Here is an 18,409-nt window from a genome sequence, read left to right on the forward strand (position 1 = left end):
ACTCTGCCCAGGGATATTTGTCCTTAAGATTTTACAAACATTTGTTCATAGTATTTGACGCTCCATGCTTTTGAAGATAAACAACACAAACTACCAATCACCAACACATGCAGGGTCATTTGCCAGGACTCCTCGGTGATAGCCTGAAAGCCGCTGCACCGGGTACAGCCACGCTGCAGCACGGTACCAATCACAGGCCACAAGAAAGGTGCTTGGAAAACCGGGCATCAAGGCGCCGTAGTGGCACCAGGGCGGCACCTCGCTGGCTCCATACATCGCGACTTGTGCCGAGCGCTCGGAGCGGCTCCGCGGCGAGCGTAGCCCTGTGGCGGGCGCGGCAGGCTCTGCTCCCTCTGCTCGCCGCTCGGCTCCCCAGGCGTTGGCCTGCGGCTTGGTTTGGAGGGCAAAGGCGGGGAGAGGAACCCGGGGCCCGCACTGAACCAGATGGCTGAGCACCGGCCTGGGCCGGGCTCCTGCAGGCCCTGCGGGCACTGCCCGGCGGTGGCGGAACTCCATTTCCCAGCGGGCTCCGCACGCCCGCCGCGGAGGCTGGGCCGGGAAGATGGCGGCGCCCGTGTCGCCCTTGGTTACTGCGCGCTGTCTGCTGAGGGCTCCGGCGCGGCGAGCCGCCCGCCTGCTGCCGGCCCTGCGGAGAGGTCAGTACCGCTGCAGCGAGAGGAGCTCGCCCGCCCTGCCCTGCCCTGCCCAGCCCAGCTCGCAGCCGGGCGAGCGGCAGGCTGCTGGGGCACCGCTTAGGGACGACACAGTGCAGCGGCCGCGGCAGCCCGCGCGTCCCTCTGCGCCGCGGTTCTCCCCTGCGGGCAGGGGGAGCCGAGTGAAGGGCAGGGGGAGACGAGTGAAGGGCAGGGAGGTCGGCAGTGCGTGCCGGTCGGGGCAGGCGGCAGCCGGCGGGACGCGCTCCGGCGCCGTGGCGTGCCCTGCCCGTGTCCTCGTTTCCCCCGGCCGCGCAGGCCCGGGCGGCAGGTCCGCTGGCCCGGGCAGCCCTGGGGCACAGCCGGCGGCTGACGCCCAGACTCGGCCGCGGGTCCCCAGGAGGCGCAGAGCGTCTGTGAGCGGGGCCCCAGGACTTCCCGAGTTAGCGACGCCGCTTTTTCTGCTCGCTAAACGCTTTACTTTGCGGCGGCGCCGGGAGCTTGCCGGGTGCGCTGGCGGCTGCCGGAGCGCTGTGCTCTCGGCTGGACGTCTGAGCCGCCGCGGCTCTTCTCTGGGGCGGACAGGGACAGGGCAAGGGGCAGCGGGCTGGAGCACAGAAGGCTCCACGTCTGCACAAGGAAAAACTTCTTCACTTGGAGGGTGGCAAAGCAGCGGAACAGGCTGCCCGGAGAGGTCGTGGATATCCTCCTGGGGAGGCACTCGAAACCCACCTGGGTGTGTTCTCCGGGCGATCCTGCGTTAGCGGGGGGCTTAGACTCGATGATCTCTAGGTCCCCCATCATGCGTTCGTTGGATTGATTTATGACCTTGTTGAAATGATTGCTGGTTTAGAGGCTTTTACTTGTTTCCCTGACTTGCTTTCCACGCTTTTTAACCTTCTCCTCAATTAAAGGACTTCACAGGTAGTGTTGCCGTGAAGCTGCGAATTTACTGGTTAAACTTTTATGTCTACTTCTGCTTTCATCTGTAGGTCGGTTGTTAAATGAAGTGTGCATAGAAATAGCACAAATAGCCTTATTTCAGTTTAATGTCACAGGCACATATGCAAAAGAAGCAGAATTTAGTTTCAGGGAGAAGATTTTGCAGCAGTTCTGCTGCTAACCTAATTAAGAGCTTTGTGAGGTCTCTGGTACCACCGTCTGCTTGTTGATAAAAGTACCTTCAAACTTCAGAGTCCTCTTCTAGCAGCTTCCACATTAAGAGTTTGGAGATTTGAAGTAGTTTGGCTTTGTGGTGACCAAAACTAATATTCTGAACTTCGGCTTATTGTTGAAAACAGAACAGTTTAAAAAGCTGCTTCCTGAGAGATTTTGTTCTTCTCCTCCTGCACAAATGGCAGTGATTTTGACAACCTCTCAGTGCATGCAACCTTCTCTATGCAGAGCAGAGATGAAACAGATGATTCTTCAATGTTGCCTTAACACTGGTTTGGCAGAAGCTGTTCCAGCTTCTTGCTTGTGACTGTCAGCAAAGGTGGCAGTTAGGTCGTTTTGGGGTTGTTAGCTTTGGTGCAGTTGTAACCTTCAGGAGTTTGGTTTAGATGCAGTTCTCAAACAACTATTAGTTGGAAATGATTTCTACTTGTGTTAAAGGTAAAACTTAACCATTACAGCAGTCCAGTGGTTGTAGATGGTTCAGTCTCTCATGTTCTTCAGAAGATATTTTCTTCAAATCAAACACAGTTCTTGAGTGTAGTTGAGGGATAATTAGATATATTTAACTGCCCTTATCCTTAGAGAGGTCAGTGTAGTCTTGTCCCTGGAGATGTTCAAGAAAAGACTGGCTGGGGCACTTAGTGCCATGGTCTAGTTGATTGCATAGGGCTGAGTGCTAGGTTGGTCTGGATGAGCTTGGAGGTCCCTTCCAGCCTGGTTGATTCTTTGACTGCTGATCATTCCCATGAGGGAATTGTTTGAAGCATACATGCAGCACAAGGCTTAAAGGTGGGCTTTATTTTTGTCTTTTGCATCATCAGTTCCCTGAAGTGCTTCTTTCAGCTTTGTTTCCAGAACTAATAGTACAGATTTTCATGGGTACTGTATGTAAGTGACCCTCTATGAGAAGGGAGGCTGTAGCCAGGTGGGGTTGGGCTCTTCTCCCAGCCAACCAGCAACAAAGCAAAGGGACAAAGTCTCAAGTTGTACCAGGGAAGGTAAAGGCTGGATGTTAGGAGGAAGTTGTTGGCAGAGAGAGTGATTGGCATTGGAATGGGCTGCCCAGGGAGGTGGTGGAGTTGCCATCCCTGGAGGTGTTGAAGCAAAGCCTGGATGAGGCACTTAGTGCCATGGTCTGGTTGATTGGCTAGGGCTGGGTGCTAGGTTGGGCTGGATGAGCTTGGAGGTTTCTTCCAACCTGGTTGATTCTATGATTCTGCAATAAAAGGATTTCAGTTCCATTTATTTGATCTTTGCTTATTTAGCTGGATATTACCTGTTGTGGGTTTTACTTTTTGCCTCATTGAAGCTCCACAATTCTAATCATGTGTTTAGAAGTTTGATGGCAGTAAGAGATCTTGCAGACCAAACCTGAATTAATCTGTGGAAGCACACTAATTCCTCTCTCCCAGAACTGAGTAATTGCCTTAAATTCACTCACATGAAGTCTTTTTGCATTGCTTGAAAACTCACAGAATAATAAATTTAAAGGTGTCAGCTTCTGCAGTCATGGAAAGACTGCAAAGATGAAACTCATGTCAGGGAAGCCCAGATTCTTTTCCTAGGCTCTGAAATGTGAGTGAGACAAGGACCTGCTAGGACTTTTGTAATGGGAATTATCTTCTCACAGATCTTTAGACATCACATTTCAAAGCCTTAGATAATGAAAATGCAGCCACAGGGGGAAAAAAATAAGGTTTACAAGGCTGAGTGGTGTTTATCTCAGTTAGCCTTCTGTCCTCTCAGCCTCCTGCTAGCAAGATCAGTTTGTGATACGACACAGCCCCCTTTTCAGATTGTCTTTGTACATAAATAGCTCTGGTGCCTGCCCCAGCTGTGACTGTTGCTTTCATAAGCAGTGTCATTGAAACCTGCATGCCTTTTCCCATCTCAGACATGGCTTCTGAGTGGCAGGAGGAAAACCTGGCAACATGCTGATTTAGTTTTTCAATTCACTGCTCTTTTGCAGAGCAGAAGGTCACTTGGGGTATAAGAACACTTTTTTTATATTGGCATTCAGCTTTGCACTGGTAAATTAATGGAAGTTTACTGAGGGTGTCTTTAGTTCTTCACTTTTAAGGCAATTTTTATCATTTCATATGGGTGTTTTTATTCTTACTGATTTAGGAAGGCTTCTTTGGAATCTTGTATGTTCTTTCCTATTATATGTTGTTGTATGTCTAGCAAATCTAACTTAAAATATAGAATTCCTGCTTGGAGATGTCTCCCTGCTACTTTTAGGTAGAAGTTAATGCCAGTAGAGCAGAACAGAGCTTCACAGCTATTGCTTTACCTAGTGTGGTCTTTGCCTCTTTCAGCTTACTTAACAGCAATCCTGGTTTTGGTCTCCTGTTTGCTAGCTTTTAAATGCTTTCTGTCTAGTTAAGCCTACTGCTCTCTAAAGGATTAACCTATTTACAGAAATGAACTTTGGAATTTTTAAATGATTTTGCTCCAATTAGTAAAAAAAAACCCAAATCAAACAAACACCCCCCCCAAACCCCAAACAAAAAACACCACCCCCATAACACACAAAACACCAACAATCACCCCCCCAAAACACAAAACCCACAACCCTGACAAACAAATGCAAACAACAACAACAAAACTTCCCTTGCAGCAGCTTGTCTGAATCTTACCAGCTCTCCACCTGAGCTTTCTGGTGTGTGCTTGTTAATATCATAGAATCAACCAGGTTGGAAGAGACCTCTAAGCTCATCCAGTCCAACCTACCACCCAGCCCTAGCCAATCAACCAGAACATGGCACTAAGTGCCCCAGCCAGGCTTTGCTTGAACACCTCCAGGGACAGCGACTCCACCACCTCGCTGGGCAGCCCATTCCAATGCCAGTCACTCTCCCTGTGAAGAGGTTCCTCCTAACATCCAGCCTAGACCTCCCCTGGCACAACTTGAGAAATGAAAATAAATGTTCCAACATACTGGTAGAGCTGCTCTCCACTAAAGTTAGAAGTTGATGTAGGGGTAAACCCAAGGGTAAAGTGCTCCAGCAGTTGTACTGGTAAGGTAAATACATCTGTGTGTAAACTAGTGAGAAGTGTTTATGAATATAAGAGGATGCTAATCAAAACTTTACTCTTCATTTTACAGCATACACAGCTCAGAGAGATGAGGAGGCAGCCCCTGCTTCTCCTACAGATGCTAATGCCAGAGCCTTACAGGTTTGCCATGGCCCTTTAGAACATTATGACTTTTTGATTAAGCAAAAAGAGCTGAAGAACGATGAGCAGCAAAGAAAAGTTGTGCAGCACCTGCAGAAGTTGCACGACAGCCTTAAAGGCTACAGCATCAGTTCAAAAAATCTTCTTTCAAAGGTGAGGTTTGTGGTACTGTTTCTTATTTTGCACTTACATTTGCTCATAAAATACAGAAATTCCTGCCTTTATTGTATCTTAATTCTGCAACTGAATCTTTACAGAGTGATCACTCTTTGTGGTTTGTATCTCTCTTCTTCTTATTGGTTTATAAAATTCCAGTGGTGCTCTAAAAGTAACCAAAACCATTGAAAGAATTCTGTAAGAAAATCTAATATGGTTTTGGTGATGTCCACTGCCTGCCTTTCAAAACATAAACCCAAATCATTTAAATGTCATTTAGCTATAGGAGAGGAGGGCCTGGACCAGGTTTTAGTTTTCAAGCACTGGTATGGCACGTGTTACACATACTGAACAGTGGTGGTTGGTGTTCTAACAGATCTTCCAGAAAGTGAAATTATTCAGAAGGCTCTAAATAATTTCAATCAGACATGACTTTAAAAAAGAAATCTGTTCTTTCCAGTGTTGTTAGTCTGCAGGTGAGGTAAGGAAAGCAGGAAGAGGTGTGATCTGCACCCTAGTTTTGTTCTGGGGAGCATTAGAGCTCCTTTTTAGAGCATTAACAGAAATTGAGATGTAGTCCTGTTACACAGCACCTTAGCAACCATAGTGCCTTAGTGATGCTAACAGCCTACTGTTGCAGCCCTGGAGCTTTTCCCTGGAGCTGCTACTGCACTGTTTTCCAGAGCCTCTGTGGCAATATTTTTCTGTGGCAGTATCTTGTTCTCATTTTCAGATTGTTGATCCTTGTGGCCTTGCATCTGCAAGTCTTGATAGTGTTGTAACAGCACTAGGACTGGTGTGAGAATCCTCCCTTAGCTTTTCTTGCCTCTTGTTGTGTAGATTTGAATTTATATCCCAGAAAATCAAACATAGAGCCCAGCAAAGTAGATAAAACATCTAATTATTTGCTACATATTAGCAACCATAGATGTGCACAGAAACTGAACGACCACTGAATGTGCTCCGTTTGCACCTGATTAAAACCTTGAGCCAGCACAAATAGTCATAAACGTGGAGGGAAACAACAAGAATAGAGTCTGATGATAAAAACACAGTGCTGGGAAAAAAGCATGGCAAAGTATTCATTGCCATCATTATCTCCATTTCCCTGCCTGCAGTGGACAGACACCTCCCTAAACTCGAGAGGAGGCTGTGTGGTAGCTGGCACTGCTCTTCCCAGCCAGCCACTGAATGCTTTTCTGAACTCTCTCTTTCTCTTGAACTGCTTTGGTTTTATTTTTCATCAGAGGTAACTTTCAACATTTGCAGGCAGTGCATGCTGTCATCTGCAGACCTTGCTAATAAATCTCCTGTCAGTCTTTCTCAGCATCCTTTATGCATTACACCCTTGGACAGTGGACAGTAAAAGAGGAAGCCACTCAAAAGGAAAGCAGATAACTGGCTTTGCTCCTGCATTATCTTTTGAACATACTGCCAGACTTTGATTCATTATCATCCTTTAGAAAATCTGTTATGATGAAGGTGCTGATGTTGCTGTTGAACCCTGAGGATCAGTAGGCTAGAACATTTTGATCTTTTCTGCTAAACTGTTTTGGACATTTAGATATTCTGTTCTAAAAGCACTGCCTTTGAGAATAGTTTGGAGAGCTGACTTGTGTTAACTGGAGTGCCCTGAATCATTAGAGTTGTTAGAGCAGGTGTCTTGTAATGGCTTTGTAGATCAAGCATTATGTGGGTTTGTTGTTTACTGTTTCTTTGATTGGGAAGTATGAATAGGGAAGAAAGTCTTTATTCTAGAGAACAAATACTAATCTTACTCTGTTTAGGAAATTGTGATGCTACTTTGTCCCTGTACAACAAAGCTGGTTGCAGTGAAACCAGGCTGACACTTTCTTAAAAGGAAGAAGTCAAAAGCCAGTTTTTAGATTGAGAATGTGGTTTTCATTAGTTCCTTTAAAACACTCCTCTCTTTCATTTAACATTGCTTTTATTCCATGCTTTCATTTTAAATCAGCTTTGAAAAAATGTTGTATTGCTTGCTGATACCTGGGGACAAATGCCACAGCCAGCCAGAAACAGCTGCAGAGCTACTTGCTGTTAGGAGTATTGCTGCAGTTGGAGGTTTTTCTTCTGCAGCCTGATATCTCTGTGGAAATCTTAGAATCCTGATGGTTAGCTTGAGCACTGTGGTGCTTTGGCATACATCAGAACTCCAAAAAAGCACTTTTGTGTGGAGGTAGTAGAGTTGCCATCCCTGGAGGTGCTCAAGGAAAGACTTAGTGCCATCGTCTAGTTGATTGGCTAGGGCTGGGTGCTAGGTTGGACTGGATGAGCTTGGAGGTCTCTTCCAACCTGGTTGATTCTGTGATTCTTTTCTGCCGTCTTTGAGGAAGTTACTCTCCAATTCAGCCAGATCTCCTCTGGTGATAAAATGAAGCCACAGAAAGTATGGTTTAAATTCCAGTGCAACCAGGCTTGGCTTCAGCAGAGTTGTGATCAACATCCTTAAATGAAGGTTTTGCCCAGTATCAGTTACAGCTCTGAACAGGTACTTGGTAAAATCATGGCCACAGAGGACTGTACCAGCTGTAGGCAGCAGCATCATATGCTTGCTAAGTGTCTGCTTCTGTCAAAGGGCTTTCTAGGTAAGTAAAATACACTTTTTCTGCCATGTAGTTTCACAGAACCACAAAAAACATCTGATTGGAAGAGACCAAGGATCATCCAGTCCAACCTTTGACCCTTGAAGAGTCAACATTGAATCATGTCCTTAAGCAGCAGCTCCACAGGCTGGTTAAACACCTCCAGAGATGGTGACTCCAGCACTAGCCTGGGCAGACCATTCCAGTGCTTGAGAACCCTCTCTGTGAAGAAATATTTCCTGGTATCCAGCCTGAACCTCCCCCGACAACAGCTTGAAATAATTTCCTCTAGTCTTGTTGTTTGCCACCAAGGATAAGAGGCTTCCCCTTCCTCCTTCCAACCTTGCTTCAGGGAGTTGTAGAGAGCGATGAGGTCTCCCCTCTTCACAGTAGGGCTGCTGCTGAGGACTTAGTTCTCTTTGGCTGTTAATGCCAAGAAGAGGTGGTGAGTACTGCTCTCTGCAACTGGCCTGAGTTTAGTAAGCTTTCTGTAGAAATATGAGTGGAAGTAGTTCATGGAGCTAGTAGAAGGTGCCACCAGGAAGTTGTGATGTTAGAGGGCACAGATAAATCTGTGTTCGCGAATAGCTCATCAGCACTCTCCTCTCTTGAAGGCCTCATAGAATCATAGAATGGTTTAGGTTGGAAAGGACCTCAAAGGTCATCCAGTTCCAACCTCCTGCCATAGCTTTGAACATGCTAGGAAGTGAAAGATAAATCTCAAGCTGCAGATGCTCAGTTGCTTTTATGTTAAAACATTTGCATTGTTTTTTCCTTAGTGTTTTGTGCTTAACAGGTTTTCATATATCCAAATGAAATGACTTCTTGCAAGTCAAACACCTCAGTCACACATAGTAGTTTGTAGGTTGACTTTTTGCCTTTTTCAGTTTTGTAACAACTTGACCAACGTACTCCTAGCATGAAATTTCCTGCATTGAAAAGAATCTGCTGGCAGCTTTGTAGGAATAAAAACCAGTGGTGCTCAGCATTTCAAGCATGCTCACTTTGCATGGGTCTCTCATTGAAAGGAATGTGATTGAGAGGCTGAAGTGAAGAAAAGAGGGAAAGGGGGAGACAGAGAGCAACCTCTGTCAGCCTCTTCTGTAGTCTGATATTCTTTATTTTATTGCTTGATTTCTTCTGTGGTAGAACAGTTATTCCAGAAATAGGAACTTGCTGCTCTTCTGAACAAGAATGATCTGCTTTGGGTTTAGTTTTGCTCCTTTGTCATTTTCTATTTAAGCAGTTTTAATCACTAGAAGTAGGATTAGGAAACAAATCACAGAATCAATCATAGACTTAACCAGATTGTAAAAGACCTCTAAGCTCATCCAGTCTAACCTATTACCCAGCCCTAGCTAATCAATTAGACCATGGCACTAAGTGCCCCATCCAGGCTTTGCTTGAACACCTTCAGGGATGGTGACTCCACCACCTCCCTGGGCAGCCCATTCCAATGGCAAATCACAAATATTTCTGTCAGACACAATAGACACATTTCAGTGTTCATCCAGGAGATGCCTTACCTCACAGGCCAAAGCTTTCTGAAATCAATAATCTGGGGGGGAGGAGGGGGTGACACACACCATGAGCTATTTCCTTTAATAATCGAACTCTGATTTATTTATTATTATGATATAGGTTGGTTGTTTATTTGTTTTTTTGGCATCAACTTAGAGTGCATCTGAGGGGACAAACCAATTAGTCTTGCTGCAAACCAAGCAGGCTTCTGTTTTCCTAAATTATTACTCAAATTTGAACAATGACTTTGATCTTCAACTTGGTGAAAGAGTGGCCTTGGATGCTGGAATATTTTGAGATCCCTTGAATAGAAGTTCAAGGCCGTAACTGTTTGCACAGACATTTTTAGATCCTCCAGCTATTCAAAATAATACCAACTGGGACATCTTAAGAGTTGTTGAGTTGCTGTGCTAATGACTTGAAATAAGCTCAATTATAAGTGAGGTCATGTTTTGAAAAGAGGTATGAACAGCAGTAAACACCATTCAAGACCTTGAAAATGTGTTCAGCTTACAACTAAAAAGGAGGCCTGAAAGAGTGGGAGAAAGAAGCAGTTTTGTTAAGATTGAAACCCAGTAAAATCTGCTGGTTGGAGACTTGGCTCTTGAGATTTTGCATATTTTAATTAACCACTTCAGTGCTGCTGTGTATTTTCACTTCAGAGTTTTTCAAATCACAGTAAATGTTCCCAGGAGATGAGTTGGAACTTCCAGACTTCAGAAGATTAATAGCAACAATAATAGGAGTAATAATAGTAGTGGTGTAGTGTGAGGTGGTATAGTGTGAGATGGTGTAGTGAGATATAATAATAACAGCAATAATCATCTAATCAATTTTATAATCAAGCTACCTGAGGGGAGGTTGTAGCCAGGAGGAGGTTGCTCTCTTCTCTCAGGTGGCCAGCACCAGAACGAGAGGACACAGCCTCAGGCTGTGCCAGGGGAAATTTAGGCTGGAGGTGAGGAGAAAGTTCTTCACTGAGAGAGTCATTGGACACTGGAATGGGCTGCCCGGGGAGGTGGTTGGAGTCGCCGTCCCTGGGGCTGTTCAAGGCAGGATTGGATGTGGCACTTGGTGCCATGGTCTGGCCTTGAGCTCTGTGGTAAAGGGTTGGACTTGATGATCTGTGAGGTCTCTTCCAACCTTGGTGATACTGTGAAAATAATTTGAGACCACTAGGGTATCTTGAGTTTCAGTATTAAAAGTCTACCAATTGAGTTTCAGTATTAGAAGTCTACCATAGTATGAGATAGTGTAGTATGAAATGGTGTAGTAAGATATAATAATAACAACAATAATACTAGAATCAATTTTATGATCAAGCAAAAATAGGTTGAGACCAATAGGGTGTCTTTAGTTTCAACATTTAAAGTCTACCAATTGAATTTAGTTATTTTTAAAAGGAAAATAGATGTTTTCCTTTAACAAACAGACAAACCCCCACGAAACCCAACCAGCAGCAATAAACCCAACAAAACTCAAACCAGAAAAAAAACCCAACCAAAGAGAGAAACAAACAAAACCAACAACAAAGTAATAGTGATAATAATGATGATAATATCATCATCATTTTTCATTGTTATTGCCATGGTCTTGTTGATTGGACAGGGCTGGGTGCTAGGTTGGACTGGATGAGCTTGGAGGTCTCTTCCAACCTGGTTGATTCTAGGATTATTATTACAGCAACAACTCTTAATATTCTAAAATAGCTGTTGGGATTGAGGAAATAAATATCCTTGAAGTGTCAACAGCATCCCATTTGACAGTTGAATGCATACAATATTTCCTACAAACTTCTTCAGTTGGCTAAAGAGGATTAAGAGCTTTTCTGGCATTTGATTTGCTTTTAGAGGTGCTCAGTTCAGCGAATGTGTTTGGATCTGCCATGGTATCCATTTATTGTATTATTTTTGCAGCAATTAGCTCTCACTCAAATTGCTGTCCTCACCAAAAAAACACCCCAAGCCAAGCCACCCCAAACAACAACAAATAAACAAACCCAACAAGCAAGCAACCAACCAGCTACATTTTTTAAATCAACCAGAAATGTGTTTAGACTTTGGTGGAGGCCAAGCCATTATAATTGTTTCCTTTAGCCAAACCTTCCTTTTTTTCTGTCCCATTGTCCAAAAATGGTAAGTACTGGAGTGAGAAAATACACTCAAAAAGACAAACTTCAGGATGGTTAAATGTAACTAATAAGCACTTCACACTGAGAAAAAAAAAAAGCCATAAGGCTTTTCTGCTTGTCCTGGTTCTCTAACCTCTACAAAGACAGGTAAAGCAGTATTCTAAAGATCAATTTATTCTTCTAGCCTAGTGTCATTCATTGTGAAACAGCAAACTGCATCAATACAGCCCTCCCAACAAAAAGTAATGGGGCAGTCTTTTGTCATGTCCAAATGACTGTTGTTCGTCTGGCATTAAAGAGAACAAAATCCTTGTGAATGTCTCATTTGGTCTTTTTGTTTCCACTTCTTCCTTCACTGTGCAACTTGGAGCTTCAGTGCTTTTAATGAGTGCGAGCTGGGAAAGGCTCCTCCAGCAAATTCTCTTGCAAATAGTTGCAGCCTTGTCTGTTAATGGAACTGTTCCTGAACATCTGAAACCCTGCTCAGCCACGGATTGATGCTGCAGAGTTTTGATTACACTGGTAATATAGCTCTAAATTAAATCTGAGAGTGGCTCTGATACAAGAGCTGTGCTTTCCTGTTCTCTGAATAAGTTGGTACTACATAGATCAGAGCTTTCTACCTGTTGGCCATGTAGTTTAGTCCCTATTTAATTAGTGGTTTGCTACTGACTCCTGGGTTTCTTCAGTGTGGCACTGTATTTGGAAAAGTGCTTTAGATGGAAGTTGTCTAACAATTAGCCAGCTTCAAATGAGACCACAGGCTTGCAATTATAAATTTTCCTCTGTTTTGGCTCAGCTCATGGAAGTCTGGAAGTGGAGCTGTTCAAAATAACTAAATACTCATCTGCAGTGTGTTTGGTTATATCAGTTCAGTTTCATGATCTTAATCAAGGCTTTATTAGACTTTCCAGTTTTACAGAAGTTGTTTCCTTGTGAAATTCTCTTTAGAATGAATTGCAACAGTTGGGGGAGGACTGTTTCAAATCCGAATTCTTGCTGCTGGTGCAAGTTTTTTTCCATTCAGATATCTTTGATTCAAATAGAATAAACCCTTAGGTTTTGTAACACCTGTCCTGAGTAAGAGATTAAAATTGTTAGGCAGGATTCGTTCAAGATAAACATAACTCACTTGAGAAAGAGGCTAATAAAAGGCATACTTTGAAAAGGTCCTTTTAATATGTTTTAACAAGTTGCAGCTTGGAGCCTGCAGGCTTGCAAGGTGCAGCTTGCAGCGTGCAACATACATGGTGCATGATGGATGTTACAAGTTCCTGAGTGTATATATCTGTATATACACAGACATGCAGGTGTATACAAGTGCCTATTTTTACTGTCTCTTCATTGGTTTTTAATCATGTTTAGACCAGAAATGATTCTGCATTTAAGATTCCAAGCAGAGAGAAGGGACCCTACAATGCTCTCTGGCTTTGCAACCCTGAGTTTCTTAATCCTAGTGATTTCTATCTCAAACAGAGCTGAGTAGGTACATAGTGGATATATCTATGAATACTGCAGTACTGCTTCAGTTTATATCCTTCTTCCTAGGACTGTTTGTTAATGAGGAGAAGGATTTGTTTTGGCAATGATGGATTAGGAAACATTTAGTCGTTGTATATGTGTTCTGGTCAACAGGCATGTGTGCTGGGGCTGGAGATGGGGGTGTTTTCACAATGATCTAAACCCCCCCAGCCAAACTCTGCATGTCCATTTGGCCTCTTGGATAAAATCTGCACAAACACAGCATAAAAATTGCTCACCAGTTCTCAGCTAATGATTTATTCAAGGTTGCACATTGCTAACTTGTGCTACTTTGGTGATTCAATGTAGCTGTTTTCTTGCTTTACCCCAGCAAAATGCTTGCTTTTATTTTCACCCCATATTTAATACTTTTTTTCCCCTCTTGATTTGCAGCTTTTTGCAAAAACCAAACCCCCAAAAGGTCTTTATGTCTATGGAGATGTTGGTAAGTTTCAGCTGTGTCAGTTCAGATGGAGTTTTCTCTAAATGCATGTTTAGATCCAAATTCTGAAGGGCCCAAAAGCTTTACATTGCTGTGGAATTGTTGCTGTAATGGAATTTTCCAGGATTGGTTTTCTTCAATGTTATGATTTCATTTAATGCAATTACACTTCAGATTCTGGGAGCTGTTGGGTTGGATTCTGTTAACCACTCACAGTTTTTTCCACTGTTGCCTACTCCACGAATGTTTAAGAACACAAGTAAGGAATTTGGGGAGTAATCAAGAATGCCATGGGATGAATTTATACATTTTAATTGCAACACCACAGCAGGAAAACACATTTACTCCTCAAGAAGGAATGCTAAGGATGTTTCATGGATGCTTAGAGAGCCATTTGTGCAACTTCTGGGCCATCTCTGTGTGGATCCAAATTTTAAACCACAAATAAAAGTGTAATTCAGAGCTTTTGAACAGAAAATCAAACTGTTTGTTCTCCACACACAGTCTGGTCTTGTGCTGCCTTGATGGAAAAGTGTAGAGTCATAGAATGGTTTGGGTTGAAAGGGACCTCCAAAGGTCATCTAGTCCAACCTCCTCTGCAGTCAGCAGGGACATCCTCCACTAGATTAGGGTGCTCAGAGCCTTCTGGAGCCTCACTGAATATCTCCAGAGATGGGACCTCAAGTACCAACCTGTTGCAGTGTTCCAGCACCCTCATGGTGCAGGATTTGTTAGAATCATAGAATTAAACAGGTTGGAAGAGACCTCCAAGCTCACCCAGTCCAACCTAGCACCCAGCCCTAGCCAATCAACCAGACCATGGCACTAAGTGCCCCATCCAGGCTTTGCTTGAACACCTCCAGGGATGGGGACTCCACCACCTCCCTGGGCAGCCCATTCCAATGCCAATCACTCTCTCTGCCAACAACTTCCTCCTAACATCCAGCCTAGACCTCCTCTGGCACAACTTGAGACTGTGTCCCCTTCTTCTATTGCTGACTGCCTGGCAGAAGAGGACAGGTTACAGCCTCCCTTCAGGTAGTTGCAGACAGCAGTGAGCTCTGCCCTGAGCCTCCTCTGCTGCAGGCTGCACACCCCCAGCTCCCTCAGCCTCTCCTCACAGGGCTCTGCTCCAGGCCCCTCACAGCTTTGTCGCCCTCCTGTGGACACGTTCAGTACTGCAACATCTCTCTTGAATTGAGGAGCCCAGAACTGGACACAGCACTCAAGCTGTGGCCTGAGCAGTGCTGAGCACAGGGGCAGAATAACCTCCCTTGTCCTGCTGGCCTGATCCATTGTGTTCCTAACATCCAGTCTGAATCTGCGCTTGTCTAATTTCAAACCAATGCCCCTCTCTAATGAACAATCATTGCTGTAATCAGTCCACACTGTTGTTAATCAACTACCTCTTGGGTATTTGTTTGTTTTTTTTCCCATTTGAAGGCACAGGAAAGACGATGGTGATGGACATGTTCTATGCTCACCTAGAAGTAGAAAGAAAAAAGAGAGTCCATTTTCATGGCTTCATGCTAGATGTACACCAGAGTAAGTGCAACCACAGGTATTGACAAGAATTTTATCAAGTAACAGTATCTGTGAGAAAAAAAGTCTGTCTCATCCTAGTAATCACTTTATTGCAGTCTGTAAGCTAAAAAGGGCAAGAAAATAAGAGAGAAGTTAAAGGATTTGAGCATTGTCTGTCATACCAGAGTAGGTGTTAATTGCAGCTGATTTCTCAAGTAGCTCTTCTCAAAGATTCTGTACACCTGCTTGTGTAGAAAACTTGGGTGTATATTTAACGTTAAATCTTTAACTAAATGGTCTGCAGTCAGCAATTAGCTTACATGAAATCTGAAGAAGGAAGGCAATTGCTCAAACGGGAACAGTGAATGTTCAGTTCAATCTGCATTTGCAGTAAGCAATGGCTAAGTCAGGTATAAAGACCAAGGAGAGGGACAGTTGGCAAAGGTAGTATCAGGAATTCAGAGGAGAAGGTAACAAGAGAAAGACTGACAGGATGAATAAGATGCTTTGTTTTGACAGAGATACTCTTAGATATTTTCAAATTCATTTCTGAATTCTGTGACTTTAAAATACCACCAAACTCTTAGCTGATGCTGTCATTTGCAGCTGTTGTGGCAGCTTCATTTTTCCTGGGAAGCTTTCATCGTTCTGCCACCTTTAGTGCTCTCTTTTCTAACATCATTGGGTCAGTGTTGAGATTTTCTGCTTCAATTTCTTGTTAGTTGTGTTTAATGTTAACAAAGGTAGGTTCTCATTGGAGGACCTTTATAGTCACAGGATCACAGGATGTTAGGGGTTGGAAGGGACCCAAGGAGATCATCGAGTCCAACCTCCCTGCCATTGCAGGACAATACTATCTAACACAGATCACAGAGGAGCACATCCAGACAGGCCTTGAAAGTCTCCAGAGCAGGAGACTCCACAACCTCTCTGGGGAGCCTGTGCCAGTGCTCTGTGACCCTTACAGTAAAGAAGTTCCTCCTTGTGTTGAGGCTGAACCTCCTGTGCTGCAGCTTACACCCATTGCTCCTTGTCTTATCCCAGGGAGCAGTGAGCAGAGCCTGTCCCCCCACTCCTGGGCAGCCTTCAGATACTTATAAACATTCATCAAATCCTCTCTAAGTCTTCTCTTCTCCGTACTAAAAAGCCCCAGGTCCCTCAGCCTCTCCTCATAAGCCATGCCCTCCTGTCCCCTAATCATCCTCCTAGTCCTCTGCAGGACTCTCTCCAGCAGATCCCTGTCTCACTTAAACTGAACACAGTATTCAAGATGAGGTCTCACCAGGGCAGAGTAGATGGGTAGTAGAACCTCCCTTGATCTGCTGGACACACTCTTCCTAATACATCCCAGCATCCCATAGTCAAATGAAATAGAGTCCATGAGACAGGAAAGTATGGATGCAGCAATCTTATTTTGTGCCAGTGGCATCAGATTTACATTTTAAAATGTAAAACTTTTTAGCTCTTTGACTAATTCAGACCATGTATTGATTTCTAAACACTCTGAGGGCTTCTCATACTCAGGCAATTGAAGCAGAAAATGCCAATTTACAAAGCAAAACTGAAACTAGGGTCATGGACTGGAGCATTCAAGGACTCTCTGATATTTATTATGCATATTTCTAACCAAGAATATATCAATATCAGAATCTTTAAGCTTTTAATAATGGCCTGGATGTGATTCTAAACTGTTTTGAAAATTAGACTAACTTTGAAGCTTTCTTATTTTCACTTGACTGGGTGACTTTTTATTTGGCAGCTAAAGAATTTTGTTCTCCCTATCTTAGAAAAATAAATGAGGAATATTTGTTGGGTTTGTTTTTTTCCCTCTTCTCCCAACTGAGGAATCCATCGCCTCAAGCAGAGCTTGCCAAAAAGAAAAGCAGGATTTATGGCCAAAACATACGACCCAATTGCACCAGTAGCAGAGGAAATCAGTGAAGAGGCTGCTCTCTTGTGTTTTGATGAATTTCAGGTAAGAGCTCAGAGGTTACTCCTTGGCTTCCAGAGAAGCTTCATAGAATTACTTTTAATCTTAAAATGTGACAATTGGCACTGCTGCTGCAGTGTTTGAGTTACTGACCAGTCATGCACTGTAGAAGTCATTTAATGGCTTTGAAAGTGGTAGGCTTTTCAGATTCATAGAATCAGTCAGGGTTGGAAGGGGACACAAAGATCAGCTAGTTCCAGTCCCCCTGCCATGGGCATGGATGCCTTACACTAGATCAGGCTGTCCAGAGCCTCATCCAGCCTGACGTACAACACCTCCAGGAATGAAGCTTCCACCACCTCCCTGGGCAACCCATGCTGGGGTCTCAGCACCCTCATGCTGAAGAACTTCTTCCTAACATCCAGTCTAAATCTACCCATTTCTAGCTTTGTTCCATTCCTCCTAGTCTTATCACTCCCTGACAGCCTAAAACATCCCTCCCCAGCTTTCTTGATTGATTGGGGTTTTTTTCCCAGGAAATAAGATGCAGCTTAGCAGTTGAATCTCCTTTATAGTGCTTTCATTTACCAGTCTAGTTACTGGTCATAGAGGAGTTTACATACATTAAAGTTTGAGAGACTCATGAGTAGTTTAGAGCAGGAACCATCACAGTGTAGTTCATATAATGCAAGAAAATTGTCTCAGTGTGTTTAAGGATGAGGAGATAATGTGTCAAATTTAATCTCAGCTCTTTCTTAGAGGTACTGGAACCTTTTTGCATGGCAGTGCCAAATTGTACCACTGTAACTAACATTTAAACAAACTTTTATTGTATTAAATATGGAAAAAATATGAAAAAGATCAACTCATAAAATTGTCTTTGCTTGATTCATTTGTTTGATATATCTTGTGAATTTTGGTTTAAGAGCATGTCACAAATGTAGGTTTAGAACTGCTTGGTAAAAAGTTTTTTAGGATGGAGGTATTTGGCAGCTTTGTTTTCAGGCTGCCTGTCCTGCTTCCTCATGTTAAGAATACAGACTGCTGGGTTTTCTTTCCAGATCAGAGAATCACAGAACTTTAGAGGCTGGAAGGGGCTTCCAGAGGTCATCCAGTCAAACTTCACTGCCAAGGCAGGATCACACAGGGTAGTTCACACAAGAATGCATCCAGGCAGGTTTTGAAAGTCACCAGAGAAGGAAACTCCACAACTGCTCTGTGCAGCCTGCTCCAGGGCTCTGTCACCCTCACTATAAAGAAGTTTCTGCTCATGTTGAGGTGAAACCTTCTGCGTTCCAGATGGTATCCATTGCTCCTTGGTTTATTGCTGCTGACCACTGAGAAGAGATTGGCCCCAGCCACTTGACAGTCACCCCTCAGATATTTGTACACATGGATAAGATCCTTCAGTCTTCTCTTCTCCAGACCAAACAGCCCCAGGGCTCTCAGTTGCTCTCCATAGGGGAGATGCTCAAGTCCCAAATCATCCTCGTGGCTCTCTGCTGGACTCTCTCCAGCAGGTCCTTGTCCTCTCTTGAACTGGGGAGCCCAAAACTGGACACAGTATTCCAG

At 43.9% G+C, this 18,409-nt stretch overlaps 1 protein-coding gene across 2 annotated transcripts in view; it reads left to right on the forward strand.

Moving 5' to 3' along the window:
- The first annotated feature begins 408 nt into the window (after window positions 1-408).
- AFG1L (AFG1 like ATPase) overlaps window positions 409-18,409 on the forward strand; it is a 49,485-nt gene continuing 31,484 nt past the window's right edge. The window contains exons 1-5 of one of the 2 annotated variants that reach the window (XM_064170155.1): window positions 409-656; window positions 4,939-5,162; window positions 13,335-13,386; window positions 14,827-14,928; window positions 16,752-16,882. In XM_064170155.1, coding sequence (XP_064026225.1) covers window positions 563-656; window positions 4,939-5,162; window positions 13,335-13,386; window positions 14,827-14,928; window positions 16,752-16,882 — 603 coding nt within the window. In that variant the 5' untranslated portion in view covers window positions 409-562. The remainder of the gene's footprint in view (window positions 657-4,938; window positions 5,163-13,334; window positions 13,387-14,826; window positions 14,929-16,751; window positions 16,883-18,409) is intronic. The other variant, XM_064170154.1, reaches the window with a different exon arrangement.

Source organism: Pogoniulus pusillus, chromosome 33, assembly GCF_015220805.1.
Source record: "Pogoniulus pusillus isolate bPogPus1 chromosome 33, bPogPus1.pri, whole genome shotgun sequence".
Classification (NCBI taxonomy): domain Eukaryota; kingdom Metazoa; phylum Chordata; class Aves; order Piciformes; family Lybiidae; genus Pogoniulus; species Pogoniulus pusillus.